The sequence below is a fragment of the Pseudorasbora parva genome, chromosome 6 (genome assembly GCF_024679245.1).
Source record: "Pseudorasbora parva isolate DD20220531a chromosome 6, ASM2467924v1, whole genome shotgun sequence".
In the NCBI taxonomy this organism is placed as follows: Eukaryota; Metazoa; Chordata; class Actinopteri; order Cypriniformes; family Gobionidae; genus Pseudorasbora; species Pseudorasbora parva.
The window spans coordinates 45,214,188-45,232,298 of record NC_090177.1 but is presented as its reverse complement, the minus strand read 5'-3'; the positions used below and the strand labels follow the sequence as shown (position 1 = coordinate 45,232,298).

Below are 18,111 nucleotides of genomic sequence, written 5' to 3'. Positions count from 1 at the left end.
CAGGAAGTATGATCATATTAGTCCAGTTCTGTCAACACTGCACTGGCTCCCTATTAAACATCGCATACATTTTAAAATCTTGCTTATTACTTACAAAGCACTAAATAGTTTAGCTCCCCGGTACTTAAGCGAGCTCTTAACGCATTATACTCCATCACGTCTATTGCGGTCTCAAAACTCTGGCCAGTTGATAATACCTAGAATATCTAAATCAACTGCAGGCGGTCGATCCTTTTCCTATTTAGCACCTAAACTCTGGAATAGTCTTCCTAGCATTGTTCGGGAAGCAGACACACTCTTTCAGTTTAAATCTAGACTAAAAACACATCTCTTTACTATGGCATACACATAGAACATTTTTAACTTTCATTATTCAGATCAATTGACTGATTGTTAGGCTGCATTAACTAGGTCAGCCGGAACCGGGAACACTTCCCATAACACCTGATGTACACGGACACTACAGCCATAGTGTTTTACAGTCTATGGTCAGACCGTGCACCGCTCAGAGAAACTGCAAAAAACCCAAACGCTACACCTCAGACTCCGCAGGCCTCAGGTAACATGTTAATTCATGACGGTGCAATTAGAAAAAGACGGGTCAAGTATGGCTTGTTTGAAAGGGTTGCCTGGAGAAAGCCTCTTCTCTCTCAAAAAAACGTGGCCACACGGCTTAGGTTGGCAAAGTTGCATCTGAACAAACCATAACACTTCTAGAACAATGTCCTCTGGCAGATGAGACCAAAGTGGCCATCATGCCCAGAGCCTAGTTAGCTGAAAACTAAACACAGCATATCATCACCAACACCTGATTATCTGGCATGCTGGTGCAGGGCTGATGATTTGGGGCTTGTTTTGTAGCCACCGGACTCATTGAGTCGACTATGAACTGCTCTGTACACCAAAGTATTCTAGAGTAAGACCGTCTGTCTGACGGCTAAAGCTTGGCTAAAACTGGGTCATGCAGCAGGACAATGATCCCAAGAACAGCAGCAAAAACAGAATAGCTGAAAAAAGGAAAAGAACCAGGGTCCAGTCAAAGAGGTTAAGGCTTTTATTCAGAAAACAATTCCCTCAAGTTATTGCTGCTAAAAGCAATATGGCTCTATAAGCTATCACTTCGTTTGTCACACATGGCATTTGGGCTTTATGTTTGTGACATAAATAATGCCTCAGTGTAATATGTCGTGCTGTTGTTCATCTGAGTTTGTATTATGTTCTGACACATAAAACCATGGAATTCAATAGGGTGTCCTAACTATTTCACATTACTTTCTATATCGAATATCATTTGAATGATGATAATAGACTACTGCGGGGTTTCCCAAATGAGGGTTTGTGCGGGAACTGCAGGGCTTCGTGAGGAGATGAAAAAAATAAAAAGACTAGATTGTAACATTTAAAAAGGGAAGCTGCACAATTACTTTAAATAGCCAAACTACTTCACTTTTGTTTCTTTGCTCTAGTTCACATGGATCTGTGAAAATGACTAAAAGTGCTGTATTCTGCTGCCAGGCCAGTAGATGGCGATGCACTTGGTAAAGAAACCACGCACCTATCGCCTGAACATTTGTGCAGTTTACACAGAGATGATAACTGTATCATTTTCAAAACCTTTCACGTTGAATGTTTTTAAAAGTTTTCAAGCCCCCATAACACAGCTGTCGTTTACATGAACGGCCAAATCTCATAAAAGTTTTGAATTGAAAACAATTTTTTCATTAGGAGTAAATCAGATACTTTTTCCAAGTCATCTCAATGGCAAAAAGTGTCCCAATCACCCTGGATTGACCCTAATTCGTATCACCTGTTCCACATTTTACCCCTCATGTGTGTGTGTAATTATAGCCTTGTGTTTTGGTCTTCAGTCTGTTCTTGTTCTTGTCGGTTTGGTTCTCCAGTCCGCCAGCGTGTGGCTTCAATTTATTTTGCCTTTTTTCTTAAAGGCTCAGTTCCCCCAAAAATGTAAACTCTGTCATTAATTCCTCCTGTGGTTGGCCAGCCGTCAGACCTCCGCTCATCTTCACACACAGATGAAGATATTAGTGTTGAAACCCGATGGCTCAGAAAGGCCTTCATTGACACCAATGTCATTTCCTCTCTCAAGACCCATAAAGGCACTAAAGACGTCGTTACAAAGCCCATCTCACTACAGCGGCTCTACTATCATTTATGAAGAGGCCAGAAGAGTTTTAGTGCGCAAAAAAAACGAAATAACGACTTATATAGTGAAATTATATAGTTTCAAAACAAAGCTTCGAACCGTTATGAATCAGTGAATCAATTCACGATCAGTGGTGTAAAGTAACGAATTACAAATACTCTCGTTACTGTAATTGAGTAGTTTTTCTCCGGATTTGTACTTTTTAAAGTAGTTTAAAAACAGTGTACTTTTACTTTTACTTGAGTACATTTTAAGTGATGTATCTGTTCTTTTACTGCGCTATTTTCCCTAAACCTGCCATTGCTACATTATGTTTATTTATTTTTCCTGTCAACGTGATTGGCTAATAATAATCAGTCCAGTCCATGCGTGACTTCCGTCAAATAAACCACAGCGATCGGCCTAGAGTGATAGGCGCGCGCTTTAAGAAAGGGGGTTAATGCTACTGTATGATGGTGACTGAAATCGTCAAATGGCCTTAAACAATTATGGACCGCAGAATATAACATTTTCTAATACATGCATAAATGGTACGTATTCTGTTAGCGCTGCACAAGCTCGCGGTGCCATCTGCTGGAAACTCTTCATTGTTTGTCAGGCTTAAAGTGCATTAGGCATAAACCGATCGTCACTTCTAGATTTTTGTCCCTTACGTCGATTTCGTTGTACTTGTAAACGGATTAAACCTGCTTTCTGTCAGCTTACTGAAGTGCATTTTAATGTAATGTGTTCTCACATGGCAATTTAAAAATGTAGGCCATGTATATAGCGAAAAACTTTTATAAACATCAGATTTATATTTAAATCAGGTTTATTTTTTAATTACAAGCAAAAAATAATCAGAGGTGAAAACTGTGAGTTACTCGATTCTGATTTCTATTCTTTTTACAGAGAAAACGTCCAATTGAAATTAAAGCAGGACAACGAATGCCTTTTGAAAAGAGAGAACTTTGAAGAGATTTTTTTTAATACATTTTTTACATCAAATTGTTATGTACAACGCTTTGCAACCTTTTTTTAATAAACCGCAAGAAAACCTCTACAGAATGGTTGTCATAAATGTTACCAGACAACCTTGGACTAACATTCAATAGCATAATACTCACTACTCTTGAGTACTTTTAAAACGGCTACTGTTTACTCCTACTTTGAGTAGTATTTAGGACAGGTACTTTTACTCTACTTAAATTACATTTTTTGACAAGTAACAATACTTCTACTTGAGTATAATTTTTCTGTAGTCTTTCCACCGCTGAGAGTTTCTTTCATTTCGCCAAAGTCACATGACTTCAGCAGTTTTTACACGCGATCCAAATCATGAATCGATTCACTGACTCATAAGGGTTCAAAGCTTTGTTTTGAAATCGGCCCATCACTATACGCACATGCGCACAATTTCAGATAATTTGCATCTGAAAGAGAGGTGTATGCACGTTTTTCTGTGTGTACATTCGCTGTCTGAATTACACGCATGCACATTTGATGATCTCTGCCAGATCTGTCACGGTATGGCCGAGGAGGAGAGGTGAGGATCATTCTTAAAGGTGCCTTAGTTTACAAAAACAAACCAGACAGAACATTAACATGAGCACTTTTGATAGATCCTGACCGCTGCAGACCGGGAACAGCCCACAAGAGCTGCAGTTTTGTTGTGATAAAATGATTATTATCATTTAATAAGCAAATCTGTGCATGAAATCTGCATACAAACTTTTTCATGAACAAATCATAATTCAGGAAAAACAAACTAAAATTTATTCTAAATATACACACAAAAAACAACTGAATCCACTAACACATTGATTACACAAAAAGCACCTTCTCTGTGTTAAACTATAACTTCTCAATATATTTTCAAGACTGCACAGAGAAAGTGGTCAGTGTCTATCAAAAGTGCTCCAAGAGGACCAGTGGAGAACCGGCCACAGGGTTATGGGCGGCCAAGGCTCATTGATGCACGTGGGGAGCGAAGGCTGGCCCGTGGGGTCCGATCAAACAGACGAGCTACTGGAGCTCAAACTGCTTTAATGCTGGTTCTGATAGAAAGCTGTCAGAATACACAGAGCAGCTCAGTTTGGTGCGTATAGGGCGGCATAGCCGCTGACCAGTCAGGGTGCCCATGCTGACCCCTGACCCCGCGGAAAGCACCAACAGTGGCACGTGAGCATCAGAACTGGACCACGGAGCAATGGAAGAAGGTGGCCTGGTCTGAGGAATCACGTGTTCTTCTACATCACGTGGATGGCCAGGTGTGTGTGTGTGTGTGTGGCTTACCTGGGGAACACATGGCCCCAGGATGCACTATGGGAAGAAGGCGAGCCGGCGGAGGCAGTGTGATGCTTTGGGCAATGTTCTGTTGGGAAACCTTGGGTCCTCCATCCATGTGGATGTTACTTTGACACGCTCCACCTACCTAAGCATTGCTGAGACCATGTTCAGCCTTTGATGGAAACGGTATTCTGGTGGCTGTGGCTCTTCCAGCAGGATAATGCTCCTGACACAAAGCACAAATGCTTCAGGAATGGTTTGAGGAGCACAACAACCAGTTTGAGGCGTCGACTCGGCCTCCAGATTCCCCAGATCTCAATCCAATCGAGCATCTGTGGGATGAGCCGAACAAACAAGTCCGATCCACGGAGGCCACACCTCACAATTTACAGGACTTAAAGGATCTGCAACTAAGTTCTTGGTATGTACACATTTAGTCACCATGAAATCAGAAATTATAGATGAATATATATTCATTTTATATATAACGTAGCAGTCCACAAGGGCTTAAGTATTCCAGCAGCGACGGATTCTGTGGAGCATGGTCCGCCTTTACATCAGGCCGTAATATAAAATGATCTGATGTAATATAATGTGTCTGGATGTCTCAGCAGTAGCAATATTACAAATTGTTGTATGAAATTAATTCATCATAGCTCATCAAATCACACTATATGACAAAATAATCACAGAATAAATGTTTGTCCCAGTCCTGCCTGTACGTAAGGTGAATTCAGGGAGCCAGTGAGATGACATGGAAAGAGTTTCCCAATCCCTGAATTCATTATATAGTATTATAGTCTATATATAAATCTCTTTCAAATAAGAACACAGCGTCATATATTCATTTTATTTTATACTCTGAATGTCGTCACAGTTTGAGTTTTACATTGACTGTACACTGACCATTACCATTACATAAAAAAAATAATATCTCAAATGACAAGCGTTCTCTGTTCTACAACAACGAAATAAAACAATGCCCGTTTCTATAGCCGTTTGGGGGAGCGGTTGAGCTGGACAGTGTGATGATAGCAGCCTGTGGGGAGAGAAACACACACACTCGCACGCACGCACACACACGCACACACACAGAGACAGACTGTGTGTTTGAGGGACGCACAGTAAAACAGACCAGACAGGATACTGTACACACTATATACACACTATAGTTCCTAAAGTGGTCCCCTAATATATTCCTTACGGCTCAGATGTGACTTTAGCCCTCTCTGCATGGCTAAGAGTGGGCAATGATCTGCACACAACATATGGATATGGACATAAACCTTCAGTGTTGCATTTGAACCGTCAGTGCACATTGTTGGGGTCTCGCCTGTCAATCAGATTATTAAGGTAACATCTCATGCAGAAAAAAAATCTTTGGAAAGTAATATTATAAATACAAAAGCTTTACATTTCCTGTTAAAGTCAACATGAACCGACGTTCACAAACCCATTTTACTTCCTTAATTGTGAATGAAAACAATGTTAAACGTGTGTGTGTGTGTGTGTGTCACGCAAGTATTTGTTTCAACTTGAACGATTATGAAGACAAATATTGTTTTCTTGACTGTGCCCCAATAAATCGCACACAATAGGACCGGGAGCGTCTTTAGAAAGTCAAGCGGTGGTGAGTTTCGGGTTTATGTTGACTTTATTACACCAGAATGAATATTGCACTCAAGATACATGTGATATGTTCAAAATAAAACATAATGCTTTGGTTTGGGGTCATGGAAACATGATTACAACATCTTGATACTGAAAAACATCAGATTTTCAGCTTATATATCTGATCAGAAACAGCTTCGTTTGAGTTTCACAGACCACGTGTTCATTTCTATTGATAAACATACAGACACTTGCATAATATCGCTGAATATTCACCTGAAACAATCTCCTGGTTGTTTAAAAGTAAAAAAACAAAAGTATTTTTTTTACAAGATTGCACTTCATTGCCATGGTAACACTGGTTTATTTTCTCTAATAAATAAACACCCAAGAACAACATCGATAACAAATCACAGCTAAAGCCTATAGCCGATCACTCTGACGCCGCGTGGGATGGGGATCTACACGCCATACGCTGGAGAAGAGTGAAGATGTCCACGTCTTCATGACCGACATATTGCACAAGACCGATCTTTAAGAGATAGAAAAATAATCCAGTCACTGGCCCTCAGAAGTCCTGTGCGGATCTCCGAAGCAAAAGACATGTGGGGGGGAAATCCGAGAAAAGTTTGTTCAAAAGATCTATCTCCAGTTAAAGGCATGCAGACATATCTCCATTCCTGTACATCTGTGAGACTGTACTAGCAGCTCAAAGGGCCACTTCATTTGTGCTTCAAAATCACCGAATCACGGCTCACAATGGAAGCTTCTATAGCATACTTCCTTAAATATGACTCAAACTGATATCATCTGAAAAAGTTATGAATACATTTTTACAGTGTTCTATAACATCGCTTTTTGCTTACAATGGTTTCAGTTGCACTACTGTACTATAATACTACACACACACACACACACACACACACACATAGAGCTGACGGGTGCAATGGCCATTGGCACGTTCATTTATGATTGTTAGACAATCTGTCATCTACAACAAATATTGAACATCTACTCTGTCCTTCTGCTAGTCTGAACACATGTCCGTCTGTAGCAACTCATAACGGAAAAACAAGATTTACATCAGTAATGTAATACAATGTTCATAATGTAATCAAATCTTGAGCTCATAATCTAACCATTTTTATATTATGACAAAATTATTACATTATAAACTCACCAAAAACATGTCATATTTTCATTATTGTTTGATTGATTATTGTAATAGCTTTTAAAACATAGAAAATATTAGTATTACTTTACAGTACATTTTTAAAAAGTCTTAAACTAAGGAAATGCAACATTTAAATATTCCTATTATTATTATTATTAAATAATAATTATTAATAAACAAAGCATTAGTATTTCTTTACATAATAGCATGAACATTTAAATCTGTTGCGTTTCGCAGGTAGTTTAAGACTGGATTTAGATTTTTTAAATGTTATGTTAATTATATTTTTTATGTTTTAAAAGCTATTACAATAATGAAAATATTGCATGTTCTTGGTAAGTTTATAATGTAATCATTTTTTCAGTGTAAATGTGACATAATGAGCTCAAGATTTGATTACATTTTGAGAAAATTATTACATTATGAACATTTTATTACAGTAATAATGTACTAAACCCGTCCGGATCATCAAGAAAATATTCTGCATAAAGGCAACCGAGCCTATTTTAGGACCATTAAGATTATTCTTAGACTCATGTGCTAAACACAATATTGCATACTTCTAAAATTATCAAAATAAATACATTAAAAACGTATTAGAATTATATTAAAATATTATTATTTGAATTGAAACATTTATACAGCAGTTTGACGTTTTATTATATTTATTGTTTTATTGTATTTTTTAAAATTATCTCATGACAATCACTTTCGATATAAAAAAATAAGGTAACACTTTATATCAATAGTTCATTTTAGACTTTCTTTTAACTATAAGTAACTTTACAACTCCATGTAAACTTATTCCACTTACCAGAGTTAGTTGACATGTAGTTGCAAAGTTTCGTATAGTGAGTTGAATGTCTAAGGCCGACAATTGAAATAAAGGAATAAAAATAACGTTAAAACGTGTTACAATGCAATAGATCTTAATGGTCCTTGATTTTCTTTATGCAAAATATAATGTCTTCATTATAGTCTTGTGTCAGTCCCCCATGGGCAGAATGGTAATCATATGAGAGACGGAGTGTTTGGCTGGGTGTGCTCGCCGCGTGTCCGTGTAAAGTTAGGCCCAGCCCAGCGTCTGTGCTTGCTGATCGTGTGCTGAAGGTTAGGGCTGAAGTGATGGTGGGATGGGCCTGAATGCTGCCAGAAAGGGACCCGAGGACGAGTTTGGAGCGCCGGCCAACAGATGCTTCTCTCAGGCTCAGAGGAGGACTGCTAAAGGTGGAGCCCTGCGAGGAGAAAGACAAGAACCAAACATCAACATTAAAGCCATTCAGCTTACAGGCGGGCTACACTATATTGCCAAAAGTTTTGGGACGCCTGCCTTTACATGCACGTGAGCTTTAATGCCATCCCATTGTTAATCCGTAGGGTTTAATATGGAGTCGGCCCACCCTCTGCAGCTCTAACAGCTCCAGCTCTTCTGGGAAGGCTTTCCTCAAGGTTTAGGAGTGTGTTTATGGGGATTTTTGCCCATTCTTCTAGAAGCGCATTAGTGAGGTCAGGCACTGATGTTGGACGAGAAGGTCTGGCTCTCAGTCTCCGCTCTAATTCATCCCAAAGCTGATCTATCGGGTTGAGCTCAGGACTCTGAGCAGGCCAGTCAAGTTCCTCCACACCAAACTCCTCATCCATGTCTTTATGGAGCGACGCTTTGAGCACTGGAGCGCAGTCATGCTGGGACAGGAAGGGGCCGTCCCCAAACTGTTCCCACAAAGTTGGGAGCATGAAATTGTCTGAAATATCTTAGTATGCTGAGGCATGAAGAGTTCCTTTCACTGGAACTAAGGGGCCAAGCCCAACTCCTGAAAAACAACCACAACATAATCCCCTCTCCACCAAACTTTACACTTGGCACAATGCAGTCAGGCAAGTCCCGTTCTCCTGTAACCGCCAAACCGAGACTCGTTCATGGGATTGTCAGACTGAAGCGTGATTGGTCGCTCAGAGAACACGTCTCACTGCTCTAGAGTCCAGTGGCGGCTGCTTTACTCCACTGCATCCCACCCTTTGCATTGCTCTTGGTGATGTAAGGCTTGATGAGCTGCTCGGCCATGGAAACCCATTCCATGAAGCTCTCTACACTGATCTTGAGCTCATCTGAAGGCCACAGAAGTCTGGAGGTCTGGAGCTGTTGACTCTGCAGAAAGTTGGTGACTTCTGCGCACTGTGACCCTCAGCATGTGCTGACCCCACTCTGGGATTTACGTGGCTTATCACTTCATGGCTGAGTTGCTGTTGTTCCCAATCGCTTCCTCTTTGTTATAATCCCACTAACAGCTGAGCGTGGAATATTTAGTAGTGAGGAAATGTCAGGAATGGACTTATTGCACAGGTGGAAACCTATCACGGCCCCACGCTTGAGTTCACTGAGCTCCTGAGAGCGACCCATTCTTCCCCTTAAGGCAGGCGTACACTGTGTGAACTCAGACACTCGGGAGGTCGTGAGATATTGCAGACGCTACGAGTCAATTAATTTGATCATCGCATCAAATCAGCTGGTACACGGCACGACTGTTAGCACCGCGAGCCGGCCGCGACCACCCGAGCAGACACCGGAGCTTTCAATGTTGCTGCTATAGCTTCAGATACAAAAAATAAAGAAAACATGTGTGCAAATGATTTGTTGCAAAGCAGAGAACAGTAGCCATTCCTTTCAACCGAAACAACCAGAGTGAGAGAGAAGGGTGCGCGTGAAAGAGAGAGAAAGTGTGTGTGTGTGTGTGTGTGTGTGTGTGTGTGTGTGTGTGTGTGTGTGTGTGTGAGCCTGTTTATGTGGTTTATGAGGACACAAATTTGTATAACTACATGGGTATTACACTGGTATTACTCTATAAATGTGGTTTATGAGGACATATCAAATGTCCTCATAATTCAAATGGCCTTAAAAACATACTAAATGATGTTTTTTTGAGAAAGTACAAATGCAGAATGTTTCCTGTGATGGGTAGGTTTAGGGGCAGTGTGTGTGTGTGTGTGTGTGTGTGTGTGTGTGTGTGTGTGTGTGTGTGTGTGATGGGTAGGTTTAGGGGTAGGGGCAGTATAAGGGGATAGAAAATACGGTTTGTACAGTATAAAAACCATTACGCCTATGGAGAGTCCCTGTAAACCACATAGACCAACATGTGTGTGTGTGTGTGTGTGTGTGTGTGTGTGTGTGTGTGTGTGTGTGTGTGTGTGTGTGTGTGTGTGTGTGTGTGTGTGTGTGTGTGTGTGTGTGTGTGAAAACGCTGTATGTTTGCAGCCACTGAGCTAGTAATAATACTCATAGATTGAGCCTATGTGACGTGGTTGGGTTGTGCATGATTTGGCAATAGGGGACAGACATATGCTGGTAAAAAAAAAAAAAAATTGTCTGCGAGTTCGTATGACAGCAAAATCACACCGTGTACGGCCACCTTAATGTGTGTAGAAGCGTCTGCAGGCCTAGAGCTTGATTTACACACCTGTGGCCATGAAGGGATTGAACACCTCAGCTGGCTCCTCTCGATGTGAAGGAGCAACGGCTCTACTCTGAGCTCCTCCCGAGTGACCGAGCTTCTCACCCTATCTCTAAGGGAGTGCCCGGCCACCCTGCGGAGAAAGCTCATTTCAGCCGCCTGTATATAACCGGCATCTTGACCTTTCGGTCATCACCCACAGCTCATGACCATAGGTGAGAGTAGGAATGTAGATCGGCTGGTAAATCGCCTTACAGCTCAGCTCCTTCTTCACCACGACAGATCAGTATATCGCCCGCATTACTGCAGATGCTGCACCGATCCGTCTGTCAATTTCCCGTTCCTTCCTTCCCTCACTCGTGAACAAGACCCCAAGATACTTAAACTCCTCCACTTGAGGCAAGAACTCTCCACCAACCTGAAGTGAGCAAGCCACCCTTTTCCGACTGAGAACCATGGCCTCGGACTTGGAAGTGCTGATTCTCATCCCCGCCGCTTCACACTCGGCTGCACTGTAAATCTTTATTTATATTTATTTTATATTATACAATACACTGGGAATGTGTACAAGGGTTCTTTTAAGTTTAAGTAAGGGTTTTCAAGTCTTTTAAGGAAAATAAAGAAAGAGTATTACAATAAAAACACTTTCTCCTTAACCTTTTTCTGTTCCTGTCGCCTAAGAATAGAATAGCAAAAAAACCGAACCGAAACCCGTGGTTAAAATCTGAGGTATGAACTGAACCGTGGACTGTATTGTTGCATCTCTAGAATACAGACATGATATGTGACAGAAGGCTGAGCACATCAGGAAACACTTTCATTTTCTTTCACCTATTTAACTCTAATTAAAGATGTTTGTGAATATTTTGAATGAAAGACTGACAGGAGAAATTGCACACTAACTCATTGTCATAGTCAGTTGTGCTCATATTTGTGTTGAGCTGAAGTATATAGCTCACCTGATTCAGAAAGGTCCCGCAGTGAGCTGCTGAGAGCGCTGCGCTTCAGGCCCTCTCCCATGGCATACGTATCATCCAGACTAGTGCGGCCCATGGAGCCGTTCGCTGACTCTTTCTTCAGCCCGGACATGCTCTGAGACATACTGGGCCTGACCAGCCCTTTCTGCTTCTCCAGCTCAGCTGCAAACATCAACACACACACACGTCATACACAGAGCACACACTTCCTCATGACACCAAAGAAAGCGGATAGTCATGCCTCATACTTCTCTTCCCATAACATACTAAAGCATACAAATCTACACAACCCTGGCATGTCCATCAGAAATGAAGGAGACAACAACAAAGATTTGCTGCGTCCCAATTCGTCTACTTAGACTACGTCCTAAAAGTATGTACTCTTTTTGTGAAGAAAAAGTAGATGCTTTTGAGTGTGTAGCAGAAGAGGGTGCGAGCTTCGTCATCTTTAATGGACTCTTAGTCACGAGCGTCCCATCACCGTTTAACTGGCCTGTCAATCATCACAGTTCAAATCCTCCTCATTCAGTTTAATCTCCTGCCGTATCGGAGAGAAATGGAGCCGCTCGTTGATCTGCCGTGTGTGTCTTTAATGCAGAGACTCTCCTCGTGTGTTTGTAGTTTAAATATAATGATGCTTTAAAAGTTAACGGCCAAACGTGTCATTACAAAAGTTCTCAGTGCTGCTGCAGGTGAAATATAATGTGGACAACACTGAATAAATATCTTAAATACTGATGATTGATCACTCACACCCCTTTATCTAAACCTCTCTACTTAACCGCCGGACTCACACATCCGTCATGTTTGTAGTTTTTATCCGTGTTTGTAGTTCTAATCGAATCCTCGTCCGACTCGCAATGGATTGTGGGTAATATCAGCCGAAATAGTAAACCATCCGGGTCTCTTTGGCATCACTTTACAGCATACTCCGATTTGGGAGTTACTATTTCTTATTTCAAGAACTATTTAGTATGGATAGTATGGGAATTGGGACGCAGGGACAGTGTCACTACATTAACATATAATTGCAATTAAATATTTGAGTCGAAGCCATGCGAGAAATTAGGATGAATGTAAAAAATGACATGAATTGCGATCAGAAACTCATACAGGAGTCACATCGCATATCAGATTGATCTTCACATTAAAAGAGGCTCGTATTGGAACGCAACCTCTGACCTTTACAATTAAACATGCAAATGACATCGAGTGTGATTGGATGGCCCTGACACATGTGAAACGAGTAACGCATTCCTTATGTTAATGAGCTCACGGTTAATCCTAGCGAATATAAATGTGCATGTGTGTGTGTGTGCTCTCTGTGAAGAGCCAGAGGCTCAGAGATGTGTGTAATCTGCAGTAAACTCAGTGTGGTAAAGCTGAGGAATAAAGTCTGTTTACACTCTATCCGGTACTTCTCCATCTCCTGGACCTCAGCGATGGATTCCCGCAGGTCGCTGGTGAATTTCTTGCGGTCCTGAATGTTCGGAGCGTTGAAATTGATCAGGACTTTGAAGTCGGCACCGGGAATGGCGGAAGTCAGCCGGATCCCATTCGGATAGACTGAGGAATATAAGAAAACATAATTTTACTAAATAAAAAAAAAGAAATTGATGATATATTTGTACATGGATTATTTTGGTACACGCATGCAGGACTGAGAGTGGCACGAAACGAAGGAATACAATATAATACATTTTTATTAAGCCAAAAACAAAAATGTAAATAAACCACTGAATTAAATACATAAACGCATCCATAAAGACAGCTGTGAGAAATGTTGGATGTAGTTATTTCCTACAGTTCGCTTACTGAAATCCCCAACAAGCCAAACTAAAATAGGGTTTGCATGCTATCGCCAGATTCCCAACCCCGACCGGAGCCACAGACTGACCCTCATCGCCATTAAAGCACCATCACACAGTGAATTTAATGATGGAAATAGAAAAGTGTTTCATTCTGTTAACATGCGTATCATTTGTGATGCAAATGTGTTGTTGTTGTTAAACGTCACTGACGTCGTGACTCGTTTTGTGTTTGTGAAGTTCCTCTTTTTTGCCGTAATTGCAGTGAGGATAAAACAGTCTTGTGATTGTTAAAGGGATGTGTTGCCCCCATATATGGCTGATTGGAGGCGTTTCCGAATGCTAATGACCGTGACTGAGCGTGCTTCTCACACACATGTGGGATTCATCAACAACGCTTGCTTACTCATGTGCGTAAGAGAACGCACGTTTGATAAATACTGAATTTCTTGTACTGAGACACATTGTTAATTACAGTCATATGACGATATATACAGCGTTTTCTTCACACTGTTGATAAATGAGGGCCCAGGACATGCTGATTGGTTGAGCTCACCCAGCATTTTATCTCAACCTAAGAGCCAGTTGCGATGCGTGCAATAAGAGTCGATTGCTATGCGAATCAACAATGGAGTTTAAAAAATACGACGAGGTTCAGGCTTTATTAAGTTCATAATATATATAATAAAAGTATAGATTTCAAAGGACGAAATCCAGTGGGTTCTAGTAATTTCGTTACCTAGTTACTTTTTAAGAAAAGTAATGCGGTACGTTACTTTGCGTTACTTTTTTTCACCTGGGCTTGTCTTTAATATAATAATAATAATAAAGTTCTATTTTTGAGCAAATGTAAAGATCCTTTGACCCCAAGAGGAGTAGACTCAGGTAACACTTACTTCCCCAATAAAACTAAAACATCGAAAGACATTTTTGCACATGGTTTAACTGACTCATCAAAGGTTTATTGAACATATTTAATTATTGGAAGTTTGCGTAGTATTCAGATTTTGCATTTCACAGATTTTATTAATTTTGAAGAATATTAAATAGTTTTTTGTGTGAAATGAGATTAATGAATGCACGCTCACATGTAGCCTAGAACTACACTGACCATCAGCTTACACACACCGACTCGGCACTCTCACGGTTATTCTCAGCATTGGGGAAAGAGAGCGCAGTCAATAAATGGGAAAACTTGCATTACTTATTTGAAAAAGTAACTAAAAAAAAGATATTTTGTTGTTAAGTAATGCAGTACTTTACTTTAGACCGCGATGGATACTGCTTTTTTGTGCTAAATTTTACATTCATAAATGTACATTTTCAAAGAAAACCTCCCTACTTCTTTATTTTCAGGAAAGATTTTGACATGTACTCTGGTTAAGAAGCTCTAATCATTATATTGCATGTAAGACTCCTTCATGGTGTAGGTCCTTTAAGATAACAGTTTGCTTTTGGGATATTGTTTGTAACCCTCATTGTTTTTTGTTTTTTTTGTTCTTTGTTAATGTACTTGTTGTTCTTCTTTATACATAAGTAAAAAACAAAAATAGAATAGACCGCGATGGAAAGCAGACAGCAGCAGGTCTGGGAAAAGAGTTGCTGGGACAAGCGGTTCTTGTGGAAGCAAGGCTTTACTGTCTCCAACTACTCGACTTCTTGTTTATCTCTCTGTGATTGATTTATTTACAATAATGCATTGATAACCGATTCCAGCATTTCATATTCATTTTTGATTGTGTATATATCTTACACTGGTTCTCAAAGAGCATGACTTGCATCCCGCACAGAGAGAACGATTGCCTGAAGCTGTACGTCACTGAGTTTTTCTTCTTTTGGAAGATCTTGGTAACCTGTCACACAAACGCAACAATCACAGTGATGATCAGTGGCCACATCAGCACATCTGCTGATATCTGTACATTACTGAAAGTATTATCTTTGATAGACATCTGTTATTTGTGTGTATGTGTGTTTGCGTTCTCTCACCACCAAGAGGTCGTTAAACAGGAAGATCTCCCGCTGATGCTGCCCCAGTTTCTGCAGCCGGTTTGGATCTGGGACCTCAAACAGTCTGCAGTAGCACACGAGCCTGCGATGAGCCTGCGACAGCACCTGCCACACACACACACACACACACACACACACACACACACACACACACACACACACACACACACACACACAAACACACACACACACACACATTTGTTTTTGTGAAATGTGGGGACATTCCACAGGCGTAATGGTTTTTATACCGCACAAAAAATATTTTCTATCCCCCTACACAGCCCCTAAACCTACCCATTACACACACACACACACACACACACACACACACACACACACACACACACACACACACACACACACACACATCATGAAGGATACTTACACATCCAAGGCCATGGTGAAGCGATCCCATCTGTAATGCAGGAGATATATGGATGAATCACACACTGTTCATGATTGAAAACTGCTGTATGAGAATTGTTGATAAATGATAAGACCGCTTAAACTGCGACTGACAGACTCTCATTATCTTCATTAACGGGCAGTGTGTGGGTAAGCCTGTGTGTTCCAGCAACCTTTAGTGCCGTGTCCTGATGTTATGAGGAACAGGTGTGATAAACGTACCTGCTTCTTGCCCACGATGAGCTTCTCCACCTTCTGCACCTGAGTCACATGGTCATCATTGGTTTTGAGCTCCTTCTTTTGGATCCGCTCGTAAATCCCAACCAGCATCTCCCGAGGGATGTCCTCTCCATCGTCAACCCCTTTCAACACACACACACACACAACACAAGACTATAACACACACCACAGCTACTGAATTAGCATGCCACGTCGTCCTTTATTTGGACTCTTCTGTGACCATGTGATTTACGGATGATCATTTAATAGGGTGAGGGTGTGTTTCAATCAAAACCTCGCAGATTCTTGATGAAGTCCTCCAGCTTCATCTTGCGCTCCAGCTTGACGTTGGGGCTGTACATGTCTGTGTTGAGGAGGATGATGGCGAAGGCCATGATGAAGATGGTGTCCGGGTTTCGGAACTGGCGGACCACATCAGGGTTACAGATGCAGTAGCGCTGGCTAAACAAAGGCACAGATCAGTCTATCGCATGCAAGGAAGATTATCTTTAAACAGTTAGTGCTGTAGCATTATTGATTATATTTCTACATTGTTTATTTGTCGTTTCTAAGTTACTCGTTTAAAAAAAAAAATAGGCTTATTTTCCAAGTCCCTTAGAGTTGAGTGTTACCGTTTTTGAATCCGTTCAACCGATCTCTGTATCTGGCGGTAGCACTTTTAGCATAGCTTAGCATACATCATTGAATCGGATTAGACCATTAGCATCACGCTACAATTTATTACGCAGGAATGAGAGAATAGTTCCTATCCATACCGGTCAAAAAATCTAAACTTTTCATTTTCTGTTGGTCTTAGACTACACAATGTAACTACAAAAGAGTCAAGTTTTAAATAGGACAAATATTATCCTTGTCATTTTTGAGCGTGATGCTAATGGTCTAATCTGATTCAATGATGTATGCTAAGCTATGCTAAAAGTGCTACCGCCAGATACAGAGATCGGCTGAACGGATTCAAAAACGGTAAAACTCAACTCTTTAACTCTAAGGGACTTGGAAAATAAGCCTATTTCAGAGATAAAAACTGAATGGTTCAGAGTAGTAGAGGTATATTTGGAGATGGGACAGCACCTGTAGGCCTCGATCAGCCGCTCCACCTTCTGTGCCTCCCCCTGAACCCGGATCTGAGCCTGAAATTTCCTCAAAGCTTCATCCAGCTCCATCCCTGAGAAATCCAGCTCATCCACCACACAGCTGCACAGACACACATGACTTCAGATGCTGTGGCATACAACAACTGGCTCCGTGGAGGAACAGAGTACTTAAAAAAGTGTTTTTTCGACATAATATGAAGTGAAACATTGAAAGGGCTAGTTCCCCCAAAAATGTAAACTGTGCCATTAATTCCTCCTGTGTTGAAATCCGATGGCTCAGAAAGGCCTTCATTGACACAATGTCATTTCCTCTCTCAGGACCCATAAAGGCACTAAAGACGTCGTTACAAAGCCCATCTCACTACAGCGGCTCGACAATCATTTATGAAGACACCAGAACATAGACCGTAAAAAAATATGGACGACTCGACATCATCCGTTTCCGCTTGGCAGATTTGAAGCTTTCAGGCGGCCTGCACGGCGCTGACATCTTGGCACTGAGTCTGCGCAGTAGAGATTTCGGGGCCGAGTCTGCGCAGTAGAGATTTCGGGACAGAGTCTGCGCAGTAGAGATTTCGGGACAGAGTCTGCGCAGTAGAGATTTCGGGACCGAGTCTGCGCAGTAGAGATTTCGGGACCAAGTCTGCGCAGTAGAGATTTCGGGACCGAGTCTGCGCAGTAGAGATTTCGGGGCCGAGTCTGCGCAGTAGAGATTTCGGGACCGAGTCTGCGCAGTAGAGATTTCGGGACCGAGTCTGCGCAGTAGCGATTTCGGGACCTAGTCTGCACAGTAGAGATTTCGGGACCGAGTCTGCGCAGTAGAGATTTCGGGGCCGAGTCTGCGCAGTAGAGATTTCGGGACCGAGTCTGCGCAGTAGAGATTTCGGGACCGAGTCTGCGCAGTAGAGATTTCG

At 41.4% G+C, this 18,111-nt stretch overlaps 1 protein-coding gene across 7 annotated transcripts in view; it reads right to left on the bottom strand.

The window, feature by feature from the left end:
• Positions 1-5,268: 5,268 nt before the first annotated feature.
• The window catches only part of iqsec1a (IQ motif and Sec7 domain ArfGEF 1a), a 238,640-nt gene continuing 225,797 nt past the window's right edge, over positions 5,269-18,111 (bottom strand). For all 7 annotated transcript variants that reach the window (XM_067447006.1, XM_067447007.1, XM_067447013.1 and 4 more), the window contains 9 exons: positions 17,175-17,297; positions 16,378-16,544; positions 16,086-16,225; positions 15,844-15,873; positions 15,438-15,563; positions 15,202-15,301; positions 13,045-13,206; positions 11,623-11,802; positions 5,269-8,452 (listed from right to left, as the gene is read on the bottom strand). In XM_067447006.1, the coding sequence (XP_067303107.1) occupies positions 8,439-8,452; positions 11,623-11,802; positions 13,045-13,206; positions 15,202-15,301; positions 15,438-15,563; positions 15,844-15,873; positions 16,086-16,225; positions 16,378-16,544; positions 17,175-17,297 (1,042 nt within the window). In that variant the 3' untranslated portion in view covers positions 5,269-8,438. The remainder of the gene's footprint in view (positions 8,453-11,622; positions 11,803-13,044; positions 13,207-15,201; positions 15,302-15,437; positions 15,564-15,843; positions 15,874-16,085; positions 16,226-16,377; positions 16,545-17,174; positions 17,298-18,111) is intronic.